Here is a 27,047-nt window from a genome sequence, read left to right as displayed (position 1 = left end):
CTCCAGGAGTCCAGGATGCTAGAGTCAAACTTAAATGAGAGTCATGGTTTTTGTTTACAATTAAGTACACAAAGTTTGTGACTTTCTCTTGCTGACTCCTGTTTCCTTCTGCAGGTTTATACAACAATTGCTTAATAATGTATTTGACCTTCATTTTTTTTTATTTTTTAGGTTTTTGTATTAGTCATTTTAATTGAGCAGGAAAACAGTCATCATTTTGTTAATTATGGAAAATATTTGAGAATATTCTTTTACCTTTAATGAATAAAGAATATGTATTTGTGTTACCCTATATTTAAACAAGAACCACTAAGCCATTTTAAATATTTTCTTAATTTATCTTACATTTTCTACTACAACCTACATTATGAGACTAACTTCACATTTGCTTCAATTTAAGTAATATCATTGGGAAATTAAAAATATTTCAACTTTTTAATCAGCTACATGAAGTGATGTGATTTGCTCAATAAATAAATCAAACCAAGAGAGACCTAAACCCCTCAAGTTTTAAAACTAACCATGAACACATTCTGTTTACTTGACACAGTAACCCTGCACAGAGTTCATTCATCATTGAAGAAACCGCCTAGCTAGTTGGAAGGAAATCTAAAAGAAAATGTAAGCAGCCCATCAGTCATGTTTAGATAAATGACTGTTATCAAATTGAGTCTTATGAAAATAAATACAGAATTGTTCTCATTACAAAAGGGCTAATTTAGTAATTTCACCATGAAATAGATGTTTTCCAGTTTTTACGGTTGAAGACTAAGAGTGTGACATTTGATACTGGTGTTGTCAACCCTATAATGCTGGCTTCTCTATAAGCAATGAATCCAGTTGACATGGTGTTATTCACAACAACTCCCGTTATGGCTTTGAATGTCATCACCCAAAGACGCTAATGTCTAGTCAAGAGTTTGGCTGTGTAAACTTCATAGCTTCTCTTTCTCTTCCAACTCCTATTTAGATATCATGTGGTCTACCACATCTCAGGTACTCAACAGACCAACATCGATGTCATGATTTTGCCACAACCATTTCACTTTAGAAATATCATACAGCCATCCTTTTGAAGACAATTTGTTTTGTATACTTTCTTATCCTCAGATATTCCATAAACAATAGCCTCAGAGTGGCTCCACCAAGGGTCAAGGCACAAGTAGTCTAACAGTCTGTTAACACAGTAGAGAAAAGCGTTCCCTTGCTGATTTTCCCCCAAATAACAAATCCATTCTAAAACCATACCCATTTCACATTATTCGCACGTATTATTATTAAATCTTTAGTACCTGGAAGGTATAAACATGTTTCAAATGGAATGGAGGAAGAATTCAAACTATTATCTGTGCATTTAAAGAGACTGAAATTTCTCTCCAGTCTCCTTGTACAGGGACAGTAATTCTGACTTATATGAGAGGTGAGATCATCCTAGGAAACATGACTGGGGAAGGACATGATGATGGACTGGAGATTGACACAATGAGAGCCAGTTCGGCTGGAAAGATGATCAGCAGTGTAGCAGGTGGAGCGATTGTTAAGAGCCTGGGAGAGGCAAAGTGTGAACTGAGAACAAAACGGATTAGCTGTGTATAACAGCACAGGAATGGGATGTCTGGTAGTTTCTCTTGGACTTCCTGTTAGGACAAAGGACCCCAAAAAACCCCACTTCCTTTTTCTCTGTTCTCTGCGTTGCTTTGTTTTTCTCCTTTCTCCTTTCTTTCTTTTTTCCTTTCTTTTTTAACTCTATTGTTCTTTTGTTCCTTCTTGCTGTTTGAGAAGAGGTCCTCAAATAGCCTAGGTTGGCCTCCTTTCTATGTAGCTTTGGGTGGCCTTAAACTTTTCATGTCTTGCCTCCACCGTCCAAGTGCTGAGAGCTGGAAAGCACCAAGACTTGTGTAGACACCACCACACACAGTGAGTGGTTTCGTATCACCCCCTCTATTTTCTTATGTGCCTCTTTTCTAGGAAAGAAAAGAGTGTAAAGGAGACATGGGAAACAGGGTGAGAACAGTCACTGAGAGACAGCTGAAAGCCTTCTGTAAATCAAGGAGGACAATGCTCTAGCCTACTGAGGCTAATTAGTGCTTCATAAGAATCTTTGTGACAGGTAAAAGTGTGTAAGAACTGGTGCTCAAGTATGAATGATGCTGAGCCAGAATGAGGAGAACCTCTCAAGTACCAGTCCCAGCAGCTGACTCTGTTTTCCAAAGCTTTGAATGTCCATTGAGTTGGCCTCACTGGACTCAGTCCTTTGGCTGGTGGTTGAAGCTGACCTGTTGACTTCCTCTGCTCAATGTTTGACGCCACCTACTGGAGCACCTCAGGCACCACTCTCCCTGCCGTCCGCTCACAGGCACACCTTCTCAGCTCTTTGCAGTCCTTCGAGAAAGCCTTTCCATTGAAGATGGTCATACAGTCCCTGTTCCTTAGGTTGGTGGGATCGATTATAATCTCAAACCTTAGGAAAGAGAAGGAGAAGAATTTAATGTGGTCAGAATTTATGTCTAAAGTGGCATATATAGAAACAATAAAAATCCATCCCTCAGGTGACAGAGATGATGATCTCTATCCCTAGGATGTCCTTGCTGGAGAGATGGGGCCAATGAATTCAGTTTTTAACCCTTCAGTCACTACTAAAAGCAACAAAAACTGTTCTTAGATAAAGCAGAAGCACACTCTGATTTTACTGATAATTTAAAGTTATCTACTATTTCTAGTATTAAGTTTACTTAATTAAAAATACAAATGATTATAATATTACATCATGTTCTATCATACACAGAGAATGGAATCTAGTCTAACAGAGCTTTAAATGTAACAAAGTTTCCTAAAGAAATCACATTTACTCATGCTATGGAATTCCACACACACCCTCTCTAAATGCTTCCGTAGTAAATAAAATATTTTAATTTGCATAATAAAGTGCAGAGAGCCAAGAACTCTCTGAGGCAATAACTCAACCCTGGCTATTGACAGATTGGATGACCCTGAATGACCACTATACATCTGAATCTCCTTTAATTAGTCATCCAAATGAGATCTCCTCTCCCTTTTCTTCTCTCTCTCCTTATTACTCACTTCCCAGTAGTGAGTGACTCCTAGATACTCACTACTGAAATCAGCCAGGAAACCACCTGCTGATATTTGATAATCCTTCCCTTCTCTCTCTCCCCTCTGTTTTCTAAGCCATTTTCAACACAAGCACCTCTGGGCCTCCACCTGCAAGCACACTATGCAGTACAAAACAGATGCTCCATAATCACTGCCAATCTGTCTTTATTAAATGCCTCTCGCACAGAATGCTCTGAAGGCTTACAGTTCAAAGGAGTAAGGTGTCCCATCTGTCCACAGCCACGCTTTGCCACTGCCATTGCGGGAGAGCCCTGTCCAATAAGAGTAGAAAAACTCAGAGTAGCTCTGAGGCATGGCAAAATCCTGGAAAGGCACACAAGAAAATGTTTAGCTTTGAAATGCTTCAACCAGGAGTACAAGACACTTGTCATGAAGCCGTTTAGAAATTTGACAAAATGATAGGCTTTGTGTTAGTAAGCATGGAATATATGTTGATATTATGAAAACAGAACCCATATCAACCAATAAAAATGGTTGACCAATTATTCTTAATGTATAAGATTAAGCACAAAATTGATATATGAGAGGAACTGAATGTGGTGGGGTACGCCTTTAATCTCAGCATTCAAAAAAACAGAGGCAAGTGGATCTTTGTGAGTTTGAGGCCAGCTTGCTCTACATAGCCCACTCCAAGATAGCCACGGGTACAGAGTGAGACCTTGTCTCTAAAAATAAAAGAAAGAAAGAGACAGAGACACAAACACAGAGAGATACAGAAAGACAGAAGGAAAAATGGGAGGTCTGAAATATGGCTCAGCTTTCTGAGTGCTTGCCTAACTTCCATTGAATTTTGTGTTTACTCCTTGTCTCTAAAAATAATTTAATTTTAATTAACTGGTTAAACACTAAATGCTATTGCCATTACTCTTGATTATTGAATTAAAACAGAACAAAAACAAATGGGAGAAATATTTTTAAAATAAGTGAAATTATTCTAGAAAATGGGAAAAAATTATTAGTATGAAACTAGAGAAGTAATTGTTATAAACAAGAATAAAATTATGGAGATACTTTAATGTAAAAAGAAGTAAGGGAGATTTAGAAAGATAATATGAACCTCACACAAAAAAGAAGAGAAAAATATACATTTCTATATGCCAATATATGTCAACTCCTTTCCCAATACTGAGCTGTAAAAACAAGCATTGCATGCTTTACTTCGTATTTGAATATTAGTTCTGAGTCTTTATATACATGTATTTGAATTGGGGTACTTGGAATGGGAAAAAAAATAGTAAGATGCCATTGGGACATTTCACATAAAATGAAATAGAATGCGAGTGTTATGAAGGAGAGAAATGGAACAGGAAGGGCTAAATGGGATGCAGGTGGGAGGACAGGGTAGAGGAGGGAGCATGTGACTAAACTTAGTGACCTTTGAAAATGCTGTGTCCATATATAAAAGGGTTTAATGGAGTTATCCAATATTGGGGCAGTGCCAGCCAGACACCATAAGCTATCAAACAAAAAGCCACATATCAACAAGTCTTGGGATGTAGCTTAGTGGTAGGTTGTCTACTTTGCATTCATGAGGCCTGAATCCAATCCACAGCACTGAAGAAAAATCCCAGTTCCATATCTGTGCCAAAAAAATTATTGCTCAATTAGGCTTCAGAGATACCTAAATAAGTCACAACTATTTTTATATTTGCCTTGATCAACCTTCTGGAAGGAAGAGAAGGAGAAAAAGGAGAAGAAGAAGGAGGAGATGTGTGGATGTGTGTGTGTGTGTGTGTGTGTGTGTGTGTGTGCAATTTATGACAATTATTTGATGGGATATTTTTCAATTAAAAGATTTTTAATGTTTTTAATGGAAAGACAGGTAGTCATATTATCATTTTTCTTAGATTGCACCAATGTTATTCTCTTTCTACCCCATCTCAGGAGAAGAAATTAGGACATTTTCTACTTGCCCATTGACAAAAGGGGTAGTCAACTGAGATATGAGCTACTTCTCATATTTATGTGCCGTAGGTATTTGGGGAGAACAAAGCTTTTATCCATTTCAGGGATAATTTGGAGCAATTGGAGTATGACTTGGTCTTCACTGTGAGAAAGAGTGGAAATCTGTGGATCAGAAACTTAACTCCTTAAAGTGTTCTTGCCCTGTTCTTTTAGGGGACTCCAAATACCGAGGCTCAGGCTCTTACCAGCTCTTCCTGTGTGCTTATCTTCAGCATGGTGGCATTTTCAGCCAAGCAGAAATATTCACAGCCCTGCCAGCTTTTACTCTCTTTATAGAACTGGTAACATTTGTCCCCATGCCACTTCCATTTTTCTGGGCAAGGGCTACATCTGTGTCCTTGGAAGAAAACAAACACACTTTGGTTAATTATCTTCTGCCTGGGTCTGCTATTTTTCCTCTTTTGGAAACAAACAGTGTTCGATATTCCAAAAACTAATTTACATCTCTTAGGTATTTGAGTGAACACCTGTGCTATCCACCCACTCCACCCTAGGAAAGATCTATAGTTGGTGTTAAACATTCAGTGAAAATTAAAAGATACTGCTTATATGAAGTATTGCATCTGGTGACGAATGACTGAAACTTCTGTATTTCAGTGCAATGCAGAATGTGGACAGAATATTCCTTCATGAGATGGCTCATATGATTATGCAATGGTTTGAATATAAAATTCCTCCCATAGACTCAGAAGCACTGGGGGTGTAGTTTTGTGATGGTGAGCTTTGGTGATGTGATTGGATCCTGAGGGCTTCGATATCATTGATGGACTGATTTATTGATTGGTTTCAAATATGATGGCATTAATAGGAGGTGATGAAAATAATAGGGGCTAAGATAGAAATCAATCACTGGGGGATGTTCTTGGGGCTATATCAAATGTCTCTCTCTTTGCATATGCCCCTTTCTTTGCTTCAAGTACGGTGTGCATGATGTAAGCTGTCCTGCAGTGGCTTTCATTGCCACCATGTGCTGAAACATCTAAAGCTAGAAGCTAAACAAGTCTTTCCTCTTTTCACATTGTTTGTCAGGTATTCTCAAGTGTAGGTTCCTTGTATTCTTCCTGCACAAGTGTTGTGTGTGTGTGTGTGTGTGTGCGTGTGTGTGTGTGCGCGCGTGCGCGCGAGCGTTGGAGTATGGGCACTTGCAAGCCAAACAAGTAAGCAAGTAAGTACATAAATTGAGAGTAAGATAGGATACATGGGTACTTGTTACATACATGAGTAGTAGTATCATGAGTATCATGGTAGTCAGGATCTTGCAAGTAAGTCATGTGGGAGGGGCATTTAATCATATCCATGGTTGTATCACTATTTTATTTTGGAGGCGATAGAGATTTGAACATTGTGTTACTTTAGGTTAAATACTGAGCCATATCCTATACTTTCTTGATGTGGGATGCCCCTCTGTATGCTTTGAATATGTTTTATTACCATTGGTTAATAAAGAAGCTGCTTGGGCCTATGACAGAATAAAGCAAAGTGAGAATTCCAAGCAGACAGAGGAGAAAAGAAGGTGGAGTCAGAGAGATGCCATGTGGTTGCCGAAGAAGACAAATCCTGGAACCTTATCAGTAAATCACGAGCTTCATGGTAAAATATAAAATAATAGAAATGGGTTAATTTAAGATGTAAGAGTTAGTTAATAAGAAGCCTAGGCTAACAGACTAAGCAGTGTTTTCATTAATACAGTTTTTCTATGTCTGGGTGGCTGAGAAACAAACGAGCAGCCTCCATCTACACTTTCTAACCTTTTGTTTTGAGACAGGTACTTAATAAATGATCCAGGTTATCCTTCAATTCATTTTATATCCCTGTATTAATTTGAAATTGTGACCTTCTTGCCTTGGTAGCTGGGATTGCAGGCCTGTACTACCTTGCTTGACATGTGCTTAGGTAGGGTTTCTGATAAAACACCATGAGCAAAACACAAGCTGGGGAGAAAACAGTTTATTTTACTCAGTTCCATATAACAACTCATCATCAAAAGCAGTGAAGTCAGGAACTAAAGAAAGGAAAAAAAAGAAGCAGGAACCAATGCAAAGGCCACGGAGAAATGCTTCTTCTTGGTTTACTCGGCCTACTTTCTTATATAACCCAGAATCCCAGCCCAGGGATGATACTACCCACCATGAGCTGGATCCTCCCCCATCTGTCACTAATTAAGGTCACAGCTGGTCTTACTTTTCTCAATTGAGGTTCCCTTTTTTCATATAAAAAGGCTTGTATAAACCTATCAAGGGCAGCATGATTTTAAGAACAATTTAGTACTAAACTACTGCTAAAATGAATTACAATGGACATAGTGAATGAGAATCCAGCAAACAGTCCTCATGCATACGGACAACCTCAGCTTTAACAAAGACACAAAGAACATAGCTTAGTGAACAGTGTTTTTAGTAAATGGTACTGGGAAAACTGATACTCATATGAAGAAAAATAAACCAGACCCATGTTTCTTGTCATATAAGAATATCAATTCAAAATGGGTCAAGGTCTTAAGTGTACAAACAGGAACTGTGTCTCTTCTATGTCAAGGAAATAAAAGAAAAATCTGCCAAGACATTACTGTAGATAAAGATTTTGGATTAAAACTCAAAAGCTTAAACCACAGAAGAAAAAGTAGATAAATGTGATTCTATCAAACTGAGATGTTTCTACATTCATAGCAAAGGAAATAATAGCATGAGGAGACAACGTTCAGAGTTGAACAACATGTATGCAATCTACTCACATAGAAGAAATAATTCTAAATAGGTAATAAGCTCAACCCTAAAATAAGACCTCCAAATAATCCAATAAAAAATGGATAAATGATACAGGAGGCATTACCCCAAAAGACACGCAAATGAAAACAAGTACACGAGAAGCTGCCCATTGTCACTAATCACTACAAAAATGCAAATCAAAGCCACAATGAAAACCAAAAAATCCCAGAGTCACAATGACAATCAATTAAAAACTGGAAAATAACAAATGCTCAAAAGAAACATAGGAAGAACTCTTATACATTGTAGATAAAAATGTAAATTAGTACAGACACTACAGAAAACAATATAGAGATGTCTCAAGAAACCCAAACTATGACAAACATGTAACCTGGTAATCAGACTATTATGCATGTATCCAAGTGAAATGCAAATATGATACTAAATACATATATTCACTCCCACAGTTATAGTAGCCCAGAAATAGACTCTGCCAAATTGTCCATGGACTGATGAATGGATAAGAAATAAAGCACATATATGCAACAGGTACTATCAGCTATTGCAATACAATGAAATCATGTCTACTTACTTAAAAGTTCGTAGAACTGGATAACATTGTGCTAAGCGAAAAGAACTAAGTATTTAAAGACAAATAGTATGTGTTTTCATTCATTTGTGGAAACAAACGTAATAATTTCAAAGAAGAGATAATCAGGCAGGAAGGAGAGAGAGGAAAGTCGGAACGTGTTGTGTGAAACAAGAAGTGATGCCATAAAACTAAAGATGCAGAAAGAGTCCTATGTTGTTCTGACTTAGTATTAGTTTAACTTTACTTAAGCAACTGGAAAAAGAAAAGTAAGAGGATAGAATAGTGGTTCAGTGGTTAATAACACCAGCTATTCTTGCATAGGACCTAGTCTAGATTCTCAGCACTCACAGTGGTTCAGAACTACCTGTAACTCCAATTCCAGAGGATCCAACACTCTCTTTTGATCCCCCCAAAGAGCACCAAGTATGCCCTTGATGCATAAACATACATGCAGATAAAACACTAATGTATATAAAATCAAACAACTAAATCTAAAACATTTTTTAAAAGTACAAACAAATTCCCCAAGACACAGTACACATACATGTTGTATGTGCAAGCATAGATGCATGAGCATATTTCAGGGGAAATGCATGTTTTTGATCAGCTAGATGAATGTATGCCATGAAGAGGTGCTGCTTTCAGATGCTCTGTTCTAAGTATGTATGTAGAACTAGTGAAACAATAGTGGTCATAGAAATCTCAAACTGAGCATGGCATTCTTTGTGAGATCCTCCTCTATGTCCCTGTCTATGTAGAAGGCTTCATGTGCCAATAACTACAACATGGTCAATGCAGCTAGAATGCCTGTGCAGCAAGGCATCACTCTCAGGCAGGCTAGTCAGTTTTGTCTGCTTGTTTCTGTTTGTTCTGTTGTTTTTTAATTTTTTTTTAACACAGAGTCTCACTGTGTAGTCCTGGATACCCTGTAACTCACGCTGAAGACCAGACTGGTCTCGAACTCACAAAGACCTTCCTGTCTCTGTCTCCTGACTACTAGGATTAAAGGCATATGCCACCACTGTTTGGGTGGGTCAGTCAGAAATATGACACATGGAAAATCATCCAAAAATACAAGATAATTTTCCGTTTGTGTGTTTTTACTAGAATTTGAGCACATAGGATATTAGTCAATTTATATCTGTGACCCAGACTTTTTTCACAGCATGCATTCCTATCACCTTATATTTTTTTCAGAGATACCTGGACTTTTTGTTAATGTAGAATCCTAAAAAAAAAAAAAAAGTCTACGGGTCTGGTAGAGAAACAGAAAAGAGAGAATTATGGTAAATGACGTCACTTCTCACATGGAAAAAAAACATTTAGAGAAGTGTGCCTTGAGACACTGTTTACTGAGAAAATCATTCACTTTCTGTCTGCTTAAAGGGGAAGTAGTGTGGGCAGAGATGATGATGAAACTGTGGCACTTTATATTTCATAAAGGAGAAGTCAAGCGAAGCTGCAAAATGATGTAGATTTCTTCCTATGCTTGTGTGGTAGAGAGGACAGAGGACAGGGCTGACTTGAATATAGTGTATGAGGATGAAACTTTTAGGACGGGGGAATAGAAAGAGTGGGTAGCGGAGTGTGTAGGGGACACTGAGGCGATGTTTGCAGTTAGCATCAGTGATAGTTTGAGTTTGTCCATTACCGTCGTTGTCTTTTTCCTTGATTCTTTGTAAGCTTCCTATTCTTGACAGAGAAAAAAGTCAGAGTGAACAAAAACAACTGTGATTTATTTCAAATTCTCCGAATTTTGAAACGAATCCCCACATGAGTCTAAATATTGAGAAATTGTAGTTAAAACTTCCCCAATATTTTCATTGTGACTGATCAGTGTGTGCCGATGACCAGTGTGTGCCAGTGTAACTGAAGCACATCCCTGTGTTTAGTTGATGATGGTGCTGTTTAGGTTATTCTAAATTAACTACTTTTCCTGTTTTAAATGTCAAAATTTGAAGAATCCCTTCCCATACGGTGACACGGATGTGTGTGAGCAATTATAACCCACTGTCTGATCATGATTATGCAGCTCAAACTGTTTATTAAGATGGAAGAAAAAGCACTTCTAAAAAATACATGGTTTTCGTTGCCCAGATGAGAAATTCAAGTCCAGATAGAACAGTTTTCATGGTTTCGGAAGACAGGAGCATGCTCACCTCCGCTTTTGTTGTAAAGTTCACGACACAGTTTTACAGCTACGTGCTGTAGAGTTTCTATGAGTCTCCTGTTCTGCATCTGGAGGGACTGCAGCTGTCGGGATACATTCCCCAGCCTTTCATCCTTTTCAGCGATGCTGTCTTGCTGGATATTGGAGAGCTGGTAGAACTGAAAAACTAAGTCATGTGACCAAGTCAGACTGGACAGCTCATTGCCTGTTTGCATTTCCACACAGTGGGGAGGCAATAAAGCACATAGCTTAACAACCTAAGTACCGAGAGCTCACCTTGCCACATCCAATGGCATAGTTTATTGTATCATCTCAGGTAAATATATATTATACACCTCTGTTGAAAAATATGAAGCTAAAATAGTGATTCTTAATTTCAGAAGCTAAGACCCAAATACTAAACTGTTTTAACTATTGAAGTATTTTATGCACAGCCAAACCTAAAACCAACCTAAAAATGTAAATATACTCATCTATTGACTATTTGTTATATTGAATTTTAGAAAAATGGCATAATCCATAGTTCATTTCATTATTACATTGGTCAGATCTCATTTCCATATTTTTGTAGACGTGTTGTTAGTGCATGTGAGGACAAGTAATATCTTTAGTGTCACTCAGCGGAAAAGAAATTTCAACACAGATTGAACTTCAGTTTTCTAAATCTAGAGAAATCTGTCATGAGTCATGAGAGCCACTTTCCATTCCTAAGGAAAAAAGGTGACTACAAAATAGTGCTGTAACAAGATGATATAAATTTCAGGGTAGAGAGAAGTAATCGTATTTCTTTTTAATTTTTAAATTTAAGTTCATGAATGTAAACTTTTTGGTTTTTTTGAGACAGGATTTCTCATAAATTTTTTTTTTCCTTCAAAGAAAATCACTATATGACCCCCTGATCTGCATTGCTGTATGGCATTTGCCTGGGGTCACCATCAGCAGTACAGGAAGGGGTTGTGTATTCTTACTGAGTAGATCTAGGAACACACTGTTGCTGCTTTGAAATGGAAGGTTTTTTCCTTGATTTTCACCCATTTTCCCCCCTCCCCCAAGATAACGGAATCATTTCCCAGCCTTTCTGACAACTATAGAGACCCAGCTCTACTCTGCTCCTTGTGTAGAGGATGGATGAGCGCAGAAACCACTTTCCCTGTACCAGTCCACTGCACCACGTGTCCTCACAGCAGCCGGCAGAGCTGTGCCACCGGAGCAGGGGGTAAAGAGATCAACAGCGCATGCTCTCCAAAGCGGTGATTTACATACGGACATGTAAGCGGATACAATACTTGTCTCCAACAGTATGTTTTCTTTGAACTGAAAAATGCTTGCTGTATTTCCATACTTCAACCCCTAGTCATTTAAACAGTTACCTTTAGAAAGAGGATAAGGCTCCAGAATTAGGATTTTAAGAAACTCAAAGAAAGAGATTCTCCTCCTGGACAAATCAATGAATCAGGAACCTCCCCCAGGGTAAAGTGCAGACTTACACACAAGGCCCAGGGCTGCGAGGCCAACAAGTAGCACCAAACACAAGGTCAGCAGGGTCAGAGCCACTGGGCGCCAAACTGAAGAGGGAGTCTCGTTCTCTGCTGGGAACAAAAAGAAACTAAGGTTGGTTTTTAATTTCTCTTGGATTAAAGTCAGCCCAACACAAAAGTTGGAGAGCCTTTTAGATGCAAAATGAAGGCAGTCAGGACTTTCTTTACTCTCTGTCCTCAGAAATATGGCCACAAAACCCACTTAGGCCTCACTTTTAGATCTAGTTCATTCATAGGCCCCACCACTTCTGATCTCTCCCTGAGGCCTGCTGCACAGTCATTATGTATTATCATGAAATGTAAATGGTTGCTTTTAGAACCTTATAACTTGTCAAAACTGACCGTAGAGGCCAGGTATGGTGGCATACACCTTTAATCCCAGGAGGCAGGAAATTCTCTATGAGTTGGAGGCCAGCCTGACCAACATAGCAAATTCCAGCCCTTCCAGGGTTACATTGTGAGACCCTGACTCAAAAATAAACAAATAAACAACAACAAAAAGACAAAAAGGAAAATGTGAGTGTGAAGATTCTTACATATGCCTGACGTGAGTCTGGGCATGGAGGTGCACACCTATTTTCCCAGCAGTGTAGGTAGAGGTAGAGGGTTCAAGAGTTCAAATTTATCTTTAACTTTGTTGGAGATAGAGATCAACGAGTGTTGACAAAAGCAACCAAAAACTCAAAACCCAGGAACCCTAAATCTTACCAAGGAGCAACTTTTTACAGCATCAGGAAAACCATGCAATTAATTTGTTCTCAATTTTGCAAATATGCCCTGTCTCTGGTGCTCCACCTATGTGTCTTTAGGAAAAAAAATGACATTTTCATCATCAGAAATGATAGTTTGTTGTTTCTTTTTGGTTTTTCTTCCATGAGAATCCTAATTTGTAAGAATGTTACATATTCATTTACCAGCCTTCCATCTTCCCCAAACTAAGTTAGAAAGGAACATAACCATCATTTCTCATAGATGAATGTAGCTATTTCCAAGTTCATACCAGTCAAATAATGAACAAAAACAGAAAAAGAAACACTAGGGACTACCAGTATCCTCTTCTTGACTTTGTTTCCATGGGTTTGACCTGTCACAGTAGAGTAGCCACTGTATCGCCAGGAGACCTTTCACCTGGTGAGATCATCTATTTGGGTTATGACCAAAGGCAGCTGACAGATTTGAACTCTCCTCCAGTATAGATAACATCTAAGCTTTGTGATTAGAAACCAAAAGTAGAGCCAGAAAACTCTATGCTCTCTATGTTCAATCTAATTAAGAATTCAAGTCAGGATCTAAAACAGGAAACAAACATATACAAGTTCATGTCTGGAAACCCAGTCACACTGGCCAGGGAGTTAGGCATACCATCTTCACTCTCCCTCCTGTCCTCCAACTCCAACCTCCAATCTTATCCCCAATTCTGTAGCAGACCACTGACTATGGCCCTTCTTTCCTTGGCCTTCTCATATTGACCCTCACACATTGATAGTGGGAGACTTTATTTATCTCACACTCACTAATACACAGGTCAGCAAGATAAAACTAAATAACCAAAAAATGCTGATGATGTTAAATTCATAAACAAAATGAATTTAACATATATTACAGAAACTTGCACCCAAACACACACAGACATGCAAAATATACCTTCTTCTCTGTAGTGTAGCTCATGGAATTTTATTCCAAAGTGTACCATATACTAAGACACAAATCAAGTCTCAACAGATACAAAAAAGTTGAAATAACACCCTGTATCCTATCTGACTACCATGGATTAAAGCTAGATAGTAATAACAACAGAAACAACACAAAGCTTACAAATTCATGGAAACTGAACAATTCATTATTGAATGAAAAATTAAGCAAGACAGAAATTTAAAAGAAATTAAACACATTTTAGAACTGAATGAAAATGGAAACACAACATACCCAAACTTATGGAAAATAATGAATGGTTAGTTCTAAGAGGCAAGCTCATAGCACTAAGTGAACACAGAAAAAAATTGGAGAGATCATATATTAGTGATTTAGTGATATGCTTAAAAGCTCTAGAACAAAAAGAAGTAATAACACCCAAAAGAAACAGACAACAAGAAACAATAAAACTCATGGATAAAAATCAATAAAATAGAATCAAGAAGCATTTTTTAAAAGAAATCAATAAAACAGAGTTGGTTCTTTGAGAAAATCAATAAGATTGATAAACACTTATCTAAATTAATTAAAGGTGATGGAGAAAGATTCAAAATAACAAAATTAGAAACAATGTAAGTATATAACAACAGATACCAAGGAAATCCAGAGAATCGTAAAGAAATATTTAACAACCCATACATCACCAAGTTGGAAGAATCTAAAAGAAATGGATGATTTTTCTTGATATATATGACCTATCAGAGTAAATCAACATCAGATAAGCAATGTAAACAGATTTATAACCTCTAGTGAAATATAGACAGCCATTAAAAGACTCTCAACCAAAAAAAATTAAAAAGAAAAATCTAACTATTATATTCCTCAACTTATTCTACAAAATAAAAACAGACGGGACACTAGCCAATTCCTTTTGCCAGGTTATAGTTGTATAGTTGCCCTGATATCTAAACCACATAAAGACTCAACAAAGAAAGAAAATTATAGAACAATGGTCCTGATGAACATAAATGCAAAGTTTCTCAATAAAGTACCTGAAAACTAAAATCAAGAACATTAAAAAGATCACCTACCATGATCAAGTAGGCTTCATCATAGAGATACAGGAATGGTTTGATGTGGGAGTGTCATATATCAATCTGTTGATTTCATTGGTTAAGCAATAAAGAAACTGCTTGGCCCTCATAGGTTAAAACATAGGTGGGTGGAGTAAACAGAACAGAATGCTGGGAGAAAGAAGCTGAGTCAAGGAGTCGCCATGATTCTCCCACTCCAGGCAGACGCAGGTTAAGATCATTCCTGGTAAGCCAGTTTATGGGTTACACAGATTATTAGATATGGGCTAGTCCAGGTGCGAGAGTTAGCCAAGAAAAGGCTAGATATAATGGGCCAAGCGGTGTTTAAAAGAATACAGTTTCCGTGTAATTATTTCGGGGCATAAGCTAGAGCTAGCCATATGGGCGGCCGGGTGCTGGGGACGCAGCCCCACCGCTCCTTATTTCAACAATGGACCAATATACATAAATCAAGAAATGTTATCTACCATATGAAAGACAAAAACCACAAGGTCATCTCATTAGATGCAGAAAAGACCTGTGACAAAAATCCAACACTTCTTTATGGTAAAAGTCATGGAGATAATGGAGAAGGGATGTAAGAAACAAAACTCAATTTAAGATGTGATTTACAGCAAATCCACAGTCAACATCAACCTCAGTGAAGAAAACCCAAAGCACTTCCACTAAAATCAGAAACAAGACAAGGTTGTCGACTCTCTCCATATCTGTTCAGTATAGTACTTGAATTCTTAGCTAGAGCAATAAGACAACTAAAGGAGGTCAAGTGAGCATAATTAGGAAGGAAAGAAGTCAATATATCTTTATTCATCAATGAAGTGTAGTAGGCAAACATGACACTAAAATTTCCTCCAGCCAACTCCTACAGCTGATAAACCCTTCAGAAAAGTAGCAGGATGAAAAACTGAAGTATAAACCCAGTAGCCTTCCTATATACAAAAGAAAAAGAGATGGAAGAAGAAATCAGGGAAACAATACCTTTCACAATAGCCTCAAAAAAAGATATATTGGTGTAGTTCTAACCAGGGAAATAAAAGACTTGTACAATAAAAACTTTAAGACACTGAAGAAAGAAATTGAGAAAGGCATTAGAAGAAGATCTCCCATTCCCATGATTAATGTGATTACTAGATTTCAAACTTTACTACAGAGATATAGGAGTGGAAAAAAAACAAGGTATTGGCACAAAAACAAATACAGATCAATGGAATCAAGTTGAAGACGGAGACATAAATCGATACACCTATGGACACTTGAATTTTTATAAAGCCAGAAATACACACAAGAAAAAAGACAGAATCTTCAACAAATGGTACTGGTCTAATTGGACAAGTGCATGTAGAAGAATCCAAAAAGATCCACACTTATCACACTGCACAAAAATCCACTCCACTCCAAGTGCATCAAAAAACTCAACATAAGGTCATATACACTAAGTCTGATAGAAGAGAAAATAAAAAATAATCTTTAACTCTTTGGCACAAGAGAAGACTTTCTAAGCAGAACACCATTATCACAGGCATTGAGATCAACAATTAATAATCGGACTTTATGAAACTTCATACTTCTGATTGCTTCTGCATGGCAAAAGACACTATTATTCAAAATGGCATTCTACAGAATAGGAAAAAATTTTTACCAACTACATGCCTATTAGAGTGATAATATCCAAATTATATAAAGACCTAAAAAACCCAGGCATAAAAAAATAATCTAATTAAAAAGTAGGATACAAAGCTAAACATAATATTCTCAAAAAAAGGAATTCACAAATGACTGAGAAACACTTAAAGAAGTGTTCAAAATTCTTAGTCATTAGCAAAGCATAGATGAAAACTGCTTTGAAATTTCTTTATCCACCACTCAGTCAGAATGGCCAAGATTAAAAAAACAAATAACAGCTCATGATGGCCAGTATGTGGGGTAAGAAGAATGCTTATTCTTTGCTTGTAGGAGTGTGCAAAGGATGGGACACCTTGGAACACTCAGTCCTAAATGGGATGGCTCCATCAAATCCCTCCTTTCAGGGTTCAGGGAACCCTGCAGAAGAGGAGGCAGAAGGAATGTAAGAACCAGAAGGGACGGAGGACACCAAAAAAATAAGGAATTGTAAACACAGCTAAACCAATGCACATATGAACTACGGACTATGGCAGCAGGCACGGGTCATGTGTGGGTCTGCACCAAATGGGATTCCAGCACTGAGATGAGAAGTGGATACATGTCCCCATTCTTAACTGTCAGTGACCATGTCAGAGAAGCTGCAGTCAGCAATAGAGATTATGGAGTGCAATTCACCAGATAGCAAAGCTGTGATGGGTACATTTAGGAGAGGCAAAGCCCTGGGAGGGTTGTTTCCAGCATTCCCTTTGCTTCTGCTGTGCTTCCTCCTGCTTAATGCTATCACAGGTCTGCTATATTTGGCATGGTAATCCCTTTCATTACAATGTGAAAGGCTTCATGTATAAGTATAGTATGATTATTTCATGAGAAAATCCCACTCTTCACTGGGCAATTTGCATGCGAGATCATAATGAAGATGAATGAGCAATGATGTTTAGTTGAATCAATGATTTAATTGAACTGAGTCACTCTAAAAGATACAGGTAGCTAATACAATGAAGATGATTAGGGAAATGGTTTAGGTTATTCTGTCAATTGTTCCAATAAGAGATACAAATAAGGCAAAAATAGGCTAGAAGTCACCTTCCCCTTTGTTAGATGTGAGGTTGGCAGAGGATAGAAAATAAGAAGGAAGTTTCATGCATTATAGTCCCATGACTTCTCCCTGTGAAAAAACAGGCTGATGATCAAAGAAAACAATTACGTCCCATACCCAAGGTTAGGCCTGTGTTCCTCGATCATGTAGTTTACAGAATAAATCACAGGTTTAGGTTTTCACTTCGAAACAACAAAGTTGTGGAAAGAAATTAAATTATTATTGTGTGTAAATAGCCAAGACAAAAAAAGCTCAGAGCAACTTTGGGGGTTCTTTGTCTCATAAAATTTAGTCACGACATTTATTTTATTTCTTCTTGTTGTTTTTGTTCTTCTGGTTCATTTCTTGTTGTTGTTCTTCTTTCTCTCCTCCTTCCTTTCCTTCTTTTTTCTCCTCATCATTTTCCTCATCTTCTTGTTTAGTTTACAGGTCCTTTGCATATACACTACAGCTTCCAGTTCTGTGTTTTTATGGGATTCCTATGTGTGTGAATGTATGTGTCTATATGTGTTTCCTGTGCTCTTTGTTTGGATCCTTTTCTTATGTTTGTTTTCTCCTATTCCAATTTGTTTGTTTTGGGTTTATTTTATTTTACCATTATTATTACTTAGATGACTGTTTTCTAATGAGAGACAGAGAGGGTTTGGATTTATATGGGGGAGGGATGATTTCAAAGGAATTTGGGGAGGGCAAACTTTAATCAATAGGTTTTATGAGAAAAATCTATTTTTTTCTTTCTTGTTTTTTTTTTCAAGACAGGGTTTCTCTTTATAACAGCCCAAGCTATCCTGGAACTCGCTTTGCAACAAGACTGTCCTCAAACTCATGGAGATCTGCCTGCCTCTGCCTCTCAAGTGCTGGGATTTAAAGGCATGTAACACCATGCCCTGCCAAAATCTATTTTCAATAAAATTAAAATAGAAAGAAAGAATTACTTCTTTCTAGAGATATCCTCTATAGTAAATATTCTAGGCACAATGATGTGAGCTAGCTGCTGTTGTCAAAGTGAAGCATTAAAGATAGCATGGACATCAAAAATATGGTGCCCATCCTGCATTTAGGAAATATGTTAAAATTCAGAGAGAAGCCATGTGGGTGTATTTTACTTTATATTTTAAAATATGACTTATATCAATTGATATTAATCACATCAATATAAAGCTCAAATTCTATTTAGAAGAAATTTAAAGTACTTTTCATAGATTATAGCAATTTCGTTATGATTTAACCTGATTTAATGACTTCTAGAAGCTTTACTGCAATTAAGACAAAATCCCAGAATACACTCCTTCTTAGTCAGTTCCTACCCTGCTCTTTTATCCAGAGTCCTGCTGTTGAACTAATAGAACCCTTCTGTTGTGTCCTTGCAACCCTTAGACTATCTCTACTTCAGTTCCCTGTGTTCTTCCTGCTTCTGCTTCTGCAACCAAGCCTCCAGGATGGAATGGTAATGAACTTGCCAGTTTCCCTTTTCCCTGGATGTTGTTTTTTTCTCTGGCAATTTTTCTTGTGGATGCAAGTCTAAAGCTTCTGAATTCTCCCCCAAATTTTTCCAAGAATGTTGAACTATCTCTCTAGGGACAACTTCCTCCTTAAAAGAGATTTTACACAAAAATACACCGCCTGGGAGGTGCTTAATTTGGGATTGGCTTTCTTGTAGTTTGGGTTTTGGAGGAGAATTCCTTTGCTCTCTTGTGTGATGTGTTTATAAAGAAGTGTGGATGGGCAAAGAATGACATAAGCATCCCAGGAATGCTGAGAACACCATCTTCCTGAGTCGCCTAATATTGTTATGCTATAAAAGTCTAGAGTGCCATTGTCAAGTTTTGAATACAAAGCCTTTTGTTGTTCCATGAGACTTGGCAGATGAAGAGTATTGTCACACTTGTTTAGTTATTCTTCATCCGGCAGCAGAGGAAGGCTCTATACTCCCACAAATCAAGAGCACACAGGAAAAGAATCAGATATCACTTAATAAAGGCCATAGGTAGACCCCTCCCCCAAAGGACAAGGCATCTTAGAAGCTGGAAAAGAAACAGAATTTAACTTCAGCAGTTTGTAGAAGGCCATGCTGGATATTTGTGGCAGAGCTAGGATGAACTCATCATACTTAACCCGGTACTTCGTGCATTCCTGGTGAAATAGGTATCCTGGAACTCACTTTGCAACAAGACTGGCCTCAAACTCCAAAAGAAACATGTCTACTGATGTGCACAATATTTTAAAGACTGCTTTCTGAGCCTTTCACACCATTGCACTCTTGACAGATTTCAAGAATGGAGCATTTCTAGCCCATCTCTGCCTTTGGGATCTATTTTTAGATTTAAATGTTGTCTTTTCCGGAACGTTTTTTTTTTTCTTAGTTGTCACCCACTGTACACAGTCTCCTCTCCATGAATCTGTGAGGTTGACGTCTTTTCTGTGTGTGTGAAGTAACACCAGAGAGACAATAAGATTAACTTTTAGATCTTTTAGATTAACTTTCATCCTCTCTGCATGTAAGCACGTAAATGATGCTAACCTTCCTATTGTTTACAAAGGAGAGCAGATGGTTGACCTGGGTATTCTTGCCACATGGGATGACTAGGCAGGAATCAGGCTGAAGAATTTACATCTAATAATACAATATTTCAGAATATCAATGAGTTTCTAATCTGTAGTGAAATGCACTTGCGTTCTTAAGTAAGTTATAAGTAAGCTATGAGTAAGTTCATTTTGTAACCTAATAAAGTTATTCGATTACTGAAATATAGTTTACATATAAAATCACCAAGCCAGGCATGATGGTACATGTCTCTGATCTCAGTACTTGGAAAATTGGGGAGAAAGGATTGCTGTGAGTTGGCAGCCTCAGAGGGCACATGGTGAGCTCAGGGTCAGCCTGGGATACTTAGCAAAATCCTGTCTCAATAAACAAGCAAACAAACAAAAACTACTGATGGCTGCTAAAATTCTTAAATCACCAAGATAAATGTCTTAAATAAATTTTCTCATCTATTTTCAAGAACACTCTCTAGAGATTATTATTCTATTTTGCATGTGGGCAACATTTTGCTCTGGGGAATGTTTACTATCCTATAGAGAAAAGCAGAGCCACTGTTACTAATAGTGACTGCATTGTATATACTGTTGTATTTGCTTGAAAGCCTCCCCAAGTTATTTAAGTGTATAACTCCACTTAATCCTTATTTAGATAGGAATATAGTTGTCCATTAGTTTCTTTCTCTGTAAGTATGTGCAGAGAGAAACAATGGAGCCTGAAGCGCAATCCACTGAAGACTGTCAATCATAACCCTTCTCTTAACTTCTTACATTAATATTTCACCTTTTATGTAAATTCGATTTGGTATTATAAAAGGCCCCAGTGTCTGAGGATTTGTAACTTCTCATTTCTACATTACAAATTGTCTGTAGGGATTATAAAGCATTCTTCTCCATTCTTCCAAAAAGATTAACTTCATAAAATACAAAGAATAAAATGATTTTTTTTCACAGGAAAAAAATGTTTTCCCCAAATCATTTTAGAACAAAATGTATTAGAAAGGGCTCCACACTACTGGTTCTATTTTTAAGCCTTTGTTCCTTTCTTAAATTCTCTGCATCCATTTCTTCCCCTGAGGACTTCCACTCTTCAGCTGAATAATTCTTTGTAAACCTTTGTAGCAATATTTGTCATGATTCCCAATTTAGGCTAAACTAAACCCTAATCCAAAATTAGTGCCATATTTTTTCCTCCAAGTTCTTATTTGTTTTAATTCTGTCTGCCTTTTTACCAGGCTAGTTGTTCCTTTATGATGTCACATCACACTGTCATCCACAGAGTAGAAAAGTCACCCAGTGTTCCAGTTTGCGCTTCTGGCAAATCCAGGCTGAGCCTTGTAGATCTGGGGAAACTGACACCTTCTCTTTAGGATGCACAAGAGCAAACAATCATCTGCTTAGTTCTGAGTGCCTTCTGCGGTCTCCAACATGTCTTCAATAACACTAAGTATTTTTCTTATAACTGCCAATTTTGATTATTTTTGTGGTTTCAATTACCTCATAAAAACATAAATAGAACCTCCCCAGTGTCTACCATAGTGTTTCATATTTAGTGAGTATGCCTAAAAGATGTGTGAGACCATAGAGTTGTGACTTGTGCCTTATTGCTTCAATGCAGATGTGTAAAAATGAAACTAAAAAGTCGAAAAAGATTACAACAATATTGCAATAATAAGAGTATAACAAAACAGAACTCGAATTGATTTTCAAATGTGCTTTTTTAAGTATCATTAGTTGAGGTGTTTTTTTTTTTTCCTTTTGGTAGGATAGCATTCCCACTTCAGTGGGTATCTTGGTCATTCTGTGAGATCATTCCCTTACTCTTGATGTTGTTCAGGTGGATTGGTCATCCTGGGCTTCTTTTCTGTTTGGCAATGTCTTTAGTGTAGTGATAAGAGCAGCGGGGCTGCATCCCCAGCACCCCGGCTGCCTGCTAGCTTATGCCCGAAATAACAACACACAAACTGTATTCATTTAAACACTGCTTGGCCCATTTCTATCTAGCCTCTTCTAGGCTAATTCTCACCTATTAATTTAGCCCATCTCTAATCATCTGTGTTGCACCCCAGGTGTGCTTACTGGGAAGATTCTAGCCTACATCCATCCTGGGTCGGAGCTGAATCGCCTCTGCCCAGGAGAGCGGAGCATGGCGTCTCTCAGAGGTGTCTGCCCCAGAGAGGAGAGCTGTCGAGTCTGAGCTCACTTCCTCTTCCTCCCAGCATTCTGTTCTGTTTTCTCCACCCACCTGTGTTCTAACCTATGAGGGCCAGCCAAGCAGTTTCTTTATTTTTTTTAACCAATGACCTTCCTCCATCACTTTAGAATCTCTCCCACCTCAGAAATTAAATTATAAATGTCATCACTCAATCTTGTGGCACCTTGCAATAACAAACTATATTTTCTTCAAAGAAGAGAAAGAAATGAAATGGGAAAATGATAGATATTTTCATTTCATCATCAGCCTGTTTTTTTCCACATTGCTATGAAATAAACAATAGCCTGACCAGAGTGGTGGCACACAGCTATGATCCCTGCTCTTGGGAGGCTGAGAAAGGAAACATTTGAGGTGCAGATCATTCTCAGCTGTGTAGAGAGTTTCAATCTTAAAAAAAAAAAAGATGATTATGATGTTAAATAAACTTCTATTTTTCTCCTGATTGTTGAAATAACAAACTGTGCTTAGTCTCCTCTTAAATGATCTGCAGTGTTTATTATTGTTAGCATTCCATGATTGCTTGATATTGACTTCTCCACTACTGTAAGTTTATTCTCCCTGTGTTCCAATGCTTCTTTCTGTCAGTCCTTCTTCCAAGGTCTCTACTACTACTTCCTAGTAACCTCCCATTGGCCTTCTTGTTCTCTAGGCCCTGTGGCTGATACTCCCTGGCTTCTCTCCTTGCCAGTCCATTTTGTTTTCTAGATTTATGGCTTAATCTTTCCTCCCTTGGTGATCTGATTTGCTCATATCAATTTTTAATTTTTATTCATATAACTTAGACGATTTAGTCATGTTCATGCTACTGATTACTACATATATGTTTAGCCCAAACGTTTTTTCCTGAACCCACATTCTTCAGATATATGTGTATTCACACAATTTCAAATACATTTCACCTTGCAGACCCTTGAACTCAGCCTGAATTTGTCACCCTTTGGTTCTCCCTATAATTTTTTTTGCAGGTCATGACAGCACCTCCCACACCACATCTGGCAATACTCAATCAACCTTTGACTGACTTCTTTTTCCTAGTTCCTCACAGGCAACCAAAATCATTCCTTGAAGCTCCTCCCCTCAATGTCTATCCAATTGCCCTCTGCCCCTCCTTCCTACTTTTCTTCCTTAGTTGAGGATTCTTACCTCTACTTGGAGTACTGATAAAATAGACTTTGCTTCATCCAGGTCCAGGAATTCTCCTCATCATAGCCTACAGATACTTCTAGAAGCACATCACTTGTCTTTCTGTCTCTTTCTCTCCCCCATTGATTTCATTTTAACTACAGAACAGAACTAAAACACTTCAGATGGCCTAAAAGACCCTTCTTGGCTCTCCAGATCTGCTCCCTATAGCCACCCCTTAGCCCTGCAACTCAGTTATACTTATGACACACAGTTCTCTGAAAACAAAGCATTCATTAAAGTCCTCCTCATTTTTGTTTCATAAGTCTCTCTCTGTAGAGCATCCTCAAGTCTGAACACTCCCACTCCTGGTTCTTTATACTATAGAAAATCCTAGATCAACTCAATGCAACAACCACTCTCTCTAGATCTTTCTGGGTCTCTTTTAGCCCCCTAGACACAAATGATCAGGCTTTCATGTGTCTCTGCACACACTCCAAGATGGTATGTTATATATAAAGCTGAGCTGAGAACCAGCTTTCCTCATAGCTCATAGCTGAGCATCTATCATATTATGCACTGTGTAGCTGGCCTTTGCTAACCTGACTGAACTTGTGGAAATTGTGTGAATAATTATTTCTTTTTGACTTTCTGTCTTCTTAACTCTTTGGTATTTTTAGACAAGCATGACTATTATATGAATAACATTAAAATCTCAAAATTATCTAAGTGTTTATTCCTATTAGTTCAAATGAAACAGTTTTAAAAAAATGCCTACTCATATTCTGCCACAGCATTATATTGAATCTGAAATTGCCAGAAAAAAAGAAATATGATTTCTACTGCTGTTTCTATAGCAGAGGTGTATCAAATATGTTTTCTTAAGAAAGTTTTTGTGGCATTCTTCTAAATATTTGCCTATCGCAAGATGAAATCAACATATCACACAGGAAGCCTCTTCCAGATGTTTGACTCTGAGTCATTTCCTTGTAACCTTCTCTCCCACTGTTCCAATTTCTGCTTCTTTCAAAGAGGCTGCCAAATGTTGTACCCAGTATTTCATCTTGCCCCACCTCTGTCTCCACCCTTTAATCTCGAGGTACTGATTTGTACACACTGTTCCTGCTTAAGCAGGTCATTAGTCCATCTCTAGGCTAAGGTGAAAAACAAAATCTCAAATGGTCCTCTTGAGACCACGGCCCTATGAACTAATTGTTCATGAGACAGTTTGGAGGAAGGCCTTTCCAGCCCTGCCTGAAGCGTCACCCACATCCTACAGCATCTCTCCTCCCTCCTGTAACCATTTAGCTCCAGATCAAGGAAGCTGGAAATCCCCAATATCCTTTAAGCAGCTCTTTGTGTAGTTTAGGAGGAAACCAAGAAACCATACCAGTAGGCATCAGGAGAACAATCATTTATAAAAAGGATTATTTTTTATGTACATTTGTATGGAATGACTTTGTGAAGGAAAAGGAGGGACCCTGAAAGTTATTTGATAAAAGAGAGAGCAGTACAAAAATGTGCCCTGATTTACAGAAGGAAAGAAATCCTGGATCTGGTCACAAGGAAAAATAAACGTCTTGAAGACACAGCCAGGAATTAGGTTCCACTGATGGAAAGTGACACAAAAGTGTTAAACAGAACCCTCCAGGAATTTGCAAAGGATGGAATATTGAGGGAAACATTTTTAGAGTGTCTGTCTTGGTCATTCTTTATATTCTTGTTCGCCTCATAAAGTTGTGTTACATCTGTTCACTGTTAGCTGAAGTTAATATGAGCAGATGTGCATAAGGTACTTAAAGTAATCCTGGGCACAACGTATGCATTAAAATCCACCTCCCATCATTGATGTCTTAATAGCAATGAAACCAAAGCCCCAAGAGACTAAGATCACACAGTGGTAAGTGGCTTACTTGGTATCAGAACCTGAACATGCAGCTTGCTATCCATTTGTACTACAGAGCGGGGTGTTTGCTCTAGAACAAAGTCATGTGTCTGCAGTAGACCAACCAGAAAAGGCCCCCAAGTCCTTGTGTGAATTATAAAAATGACGGGAAAAGGAAAAATGTTACTCTGTCATAAGGCAAACAACAGTAAAGAAAATAGTAAGACATAAACTAAATCAAATGTCTTCTAAATATGATTCAACCATGTCAGTATTCTAACCTCAACAGAGTAAAGGGCGCAGAATTTGGTGATGCACGCTTATAATCCAGCTATTGGGGAAACAGAGATAAGAAGGTTGCCAGTTTGACTTCAGTGGGTGATATAGTGAGATACTGCTGTCTCACACTGATTAGAGGGAGTCCACAGTGTTGCTCAGTGTTATTCTGTTGCCTTTCATGAGGAAGGCCCTATGATCGAAAAGAAAGGGCTGGGTTGGGGCAGGTGCGAGAAATTTGATGCAAATGAATCTGAGCTCCCTATTTAGGTTACCAAATCATTGAATTTCAGACCTAAGAGGACACATTAAAAAGAATTTACTTCTGTTGCCCATGATATCACAGAGGATATAACCAATACCTGAAGCTAACATGACTCCTCCAAAGTCTTGCCGATTCAAAATGTAGAAATTCTAACAGATACCCACGTTAATTAACCCGCTTGGAAATTTCTCCCTTAAAGTCAAGAGTTTAAAAACTCACCACTCCCGCCACCATCCCCCTCCTTAAAATGTTCATTTTGATTAACCCAAATTTCCAAATCACATCACAGGTGACAATCCGCATGGACAATAACAACCGGCCTGATTTGGCCTTTGCGAGAAAGGAAAAGGAAACAGATGTTTCTTTAAGGTATAATCTCATCTTTCCCTGCTGTACCTAATTGTAAAATCCATATGCCTCCTTGCAAACTGCTAAACCAGCAATAGCATGTTAGAGAATCAGACCCGTGTGTGTATTCACATTTTCAAATGTTACATACTTGCAGACAAGTCGTGGGAAGTGCAGATCACCCTCACTATAAGCCATGGGAAGATTCCCTCCCTTCCCTCTGCTTTGCACATGCCTAGGAAAAGGGCCTCGGTTCAAGAATTTCTTCAGGGCACTGGTCTGCTTGGACTCTAGAAGACAGGAGTAAGTACCTGAATGCCTCGGATCTGCACGTCTCGTGACAGTGGAAGCTCCAGAATACAGGCTTATGCTGGTGTCATCATCATCGAGCATATCCCTCGTGCTGCTGTATTTGGCCTGCATCCTGATTCCTGCAGAGCTGCGGGGGCGATGTGTTCAGATTGCTCCAGGCTGTGTGTCTAACTTCAGATACCTCAGGAAACCAGTTACTGAGAGGCATTCCTAATGGTCTCTCTCCCTGCAGGCAGCAGGGGAAGCCTCTGACTCCAGTTCCTGCGTGGAGAAGCCCAGCCCCTCCCCTGTGAGCTTGTACTCAGAATGCCAAGTTGGTCTGGCTGAGGGGAAATCGCTGTGTTTTCTGGCTGGGCGGTCCCTGAACAGTTATTATAATAGCTGCATTTTTTTCAGACCGCGTGTGTATCTGTTTACAAGTCTTTCAATTGCAAGCTGCGGATGACGAGCCCTCAACGTAGCACTCTGGATCCTCTGACACTAAAGCATAATCAGAGATGGACACAGCTTCTTACCCAGCATGCATCGCAGGC

General features: G+C 38.3%; 1 protein-coding gene across 3 annotated transcripts; it reads right to left on the bottom strand.

The window, feature by feature from the left end:
* Window positions 1–637: 637 nt before the first annotated feature.
* Clec1a (C-type lectin domain family 1 member A) lies at window positions 638–26,839 on the bottom strand. 3 transcript variants are annotated; one of them, XM_075982604.1, is made up of 6 exons: window positions 26,514–26,839; window positions 12,055–12,153; window positions 10,557–10,733; window positions 5,286–5,437; window positions 3,320–3,386; window positions 638–2,461 (listed from the first exon to the last, which is right to left on the bottom strand). In XM_075982604.1, the coding sequence occupies exons 1-6, from the start codon at window positions 26,623–26,625 to the stop codon at window positions 2,448–2,450; spliced, it is 621 nt and encodes a 206-aa protein (XP_075838719.1). In that variant the 5' UTR covers window positions 26,626–26,839; the 3' UTR covers window positions 638–2,447. The 3 variants fall into 3 exon arrangements, with proteins under 3 accessions (XP_075838719.1, XP_075838717.1, XP_075838718.1); XM_075982602.1 differs by having other exon boundaries at window positions 3,320–3,438; window positions 12,055–12,156; window positions 26,514–26,799; XM_075982603.1 differs by having other exon boundaries at window positions 3,320–3,438; window positions 26,514–26,799.
* Between the last annotated feature and the right edge of the window lie 208 nt (window positions 26,840–27,047).

The sequence above is a fragment of the Microtus pennsylvanicus genome, chromosome 8 (genome assembly GCF_037038515.1).
Source record: "Microtus pennsylvanicus isolate mMicPen1 chromosome 8, mMicPen1.hap1, whole genome shotgun sequence".
Taxonomy (NCBI): domain Eukaryota; kingdom Metazoa; phylum Chordata; class Mammalia; order Rodentia; family Cricetidae; genus Microtus; species Microtus pennsylvanicus.
The sequence above is the reverse complement of the archived record's forward strand: the minus strand, read 5'-3'. Positions and strand labels throughout refer to the sequence as shown.

Bases quoted from the DNA above. Each gene is read 5' to 3' on its own strand.
- Clec1a (XM_075982602.1), bottom strand. From the start codon at position 26,625: ATGCAGGCCAAATACAGCAGCACGAGGGATATGCTCGATGATGATGAC. The intron at 12,157-26,513 runs GTACTTACTCCT...TTTTGTTCCCAG, and splicing joins TGCAGATCCGAGGCATTCAG to CAGAGAACGAGACTCCCTCT. The intron at 10,734-12,054 runs GTAAGTCTGCAC...CACATGACTTAG, and splicing joins CGCAGCCCTGGGCCTTGTGT to TTTTTCAGTTCTACCAGCTC.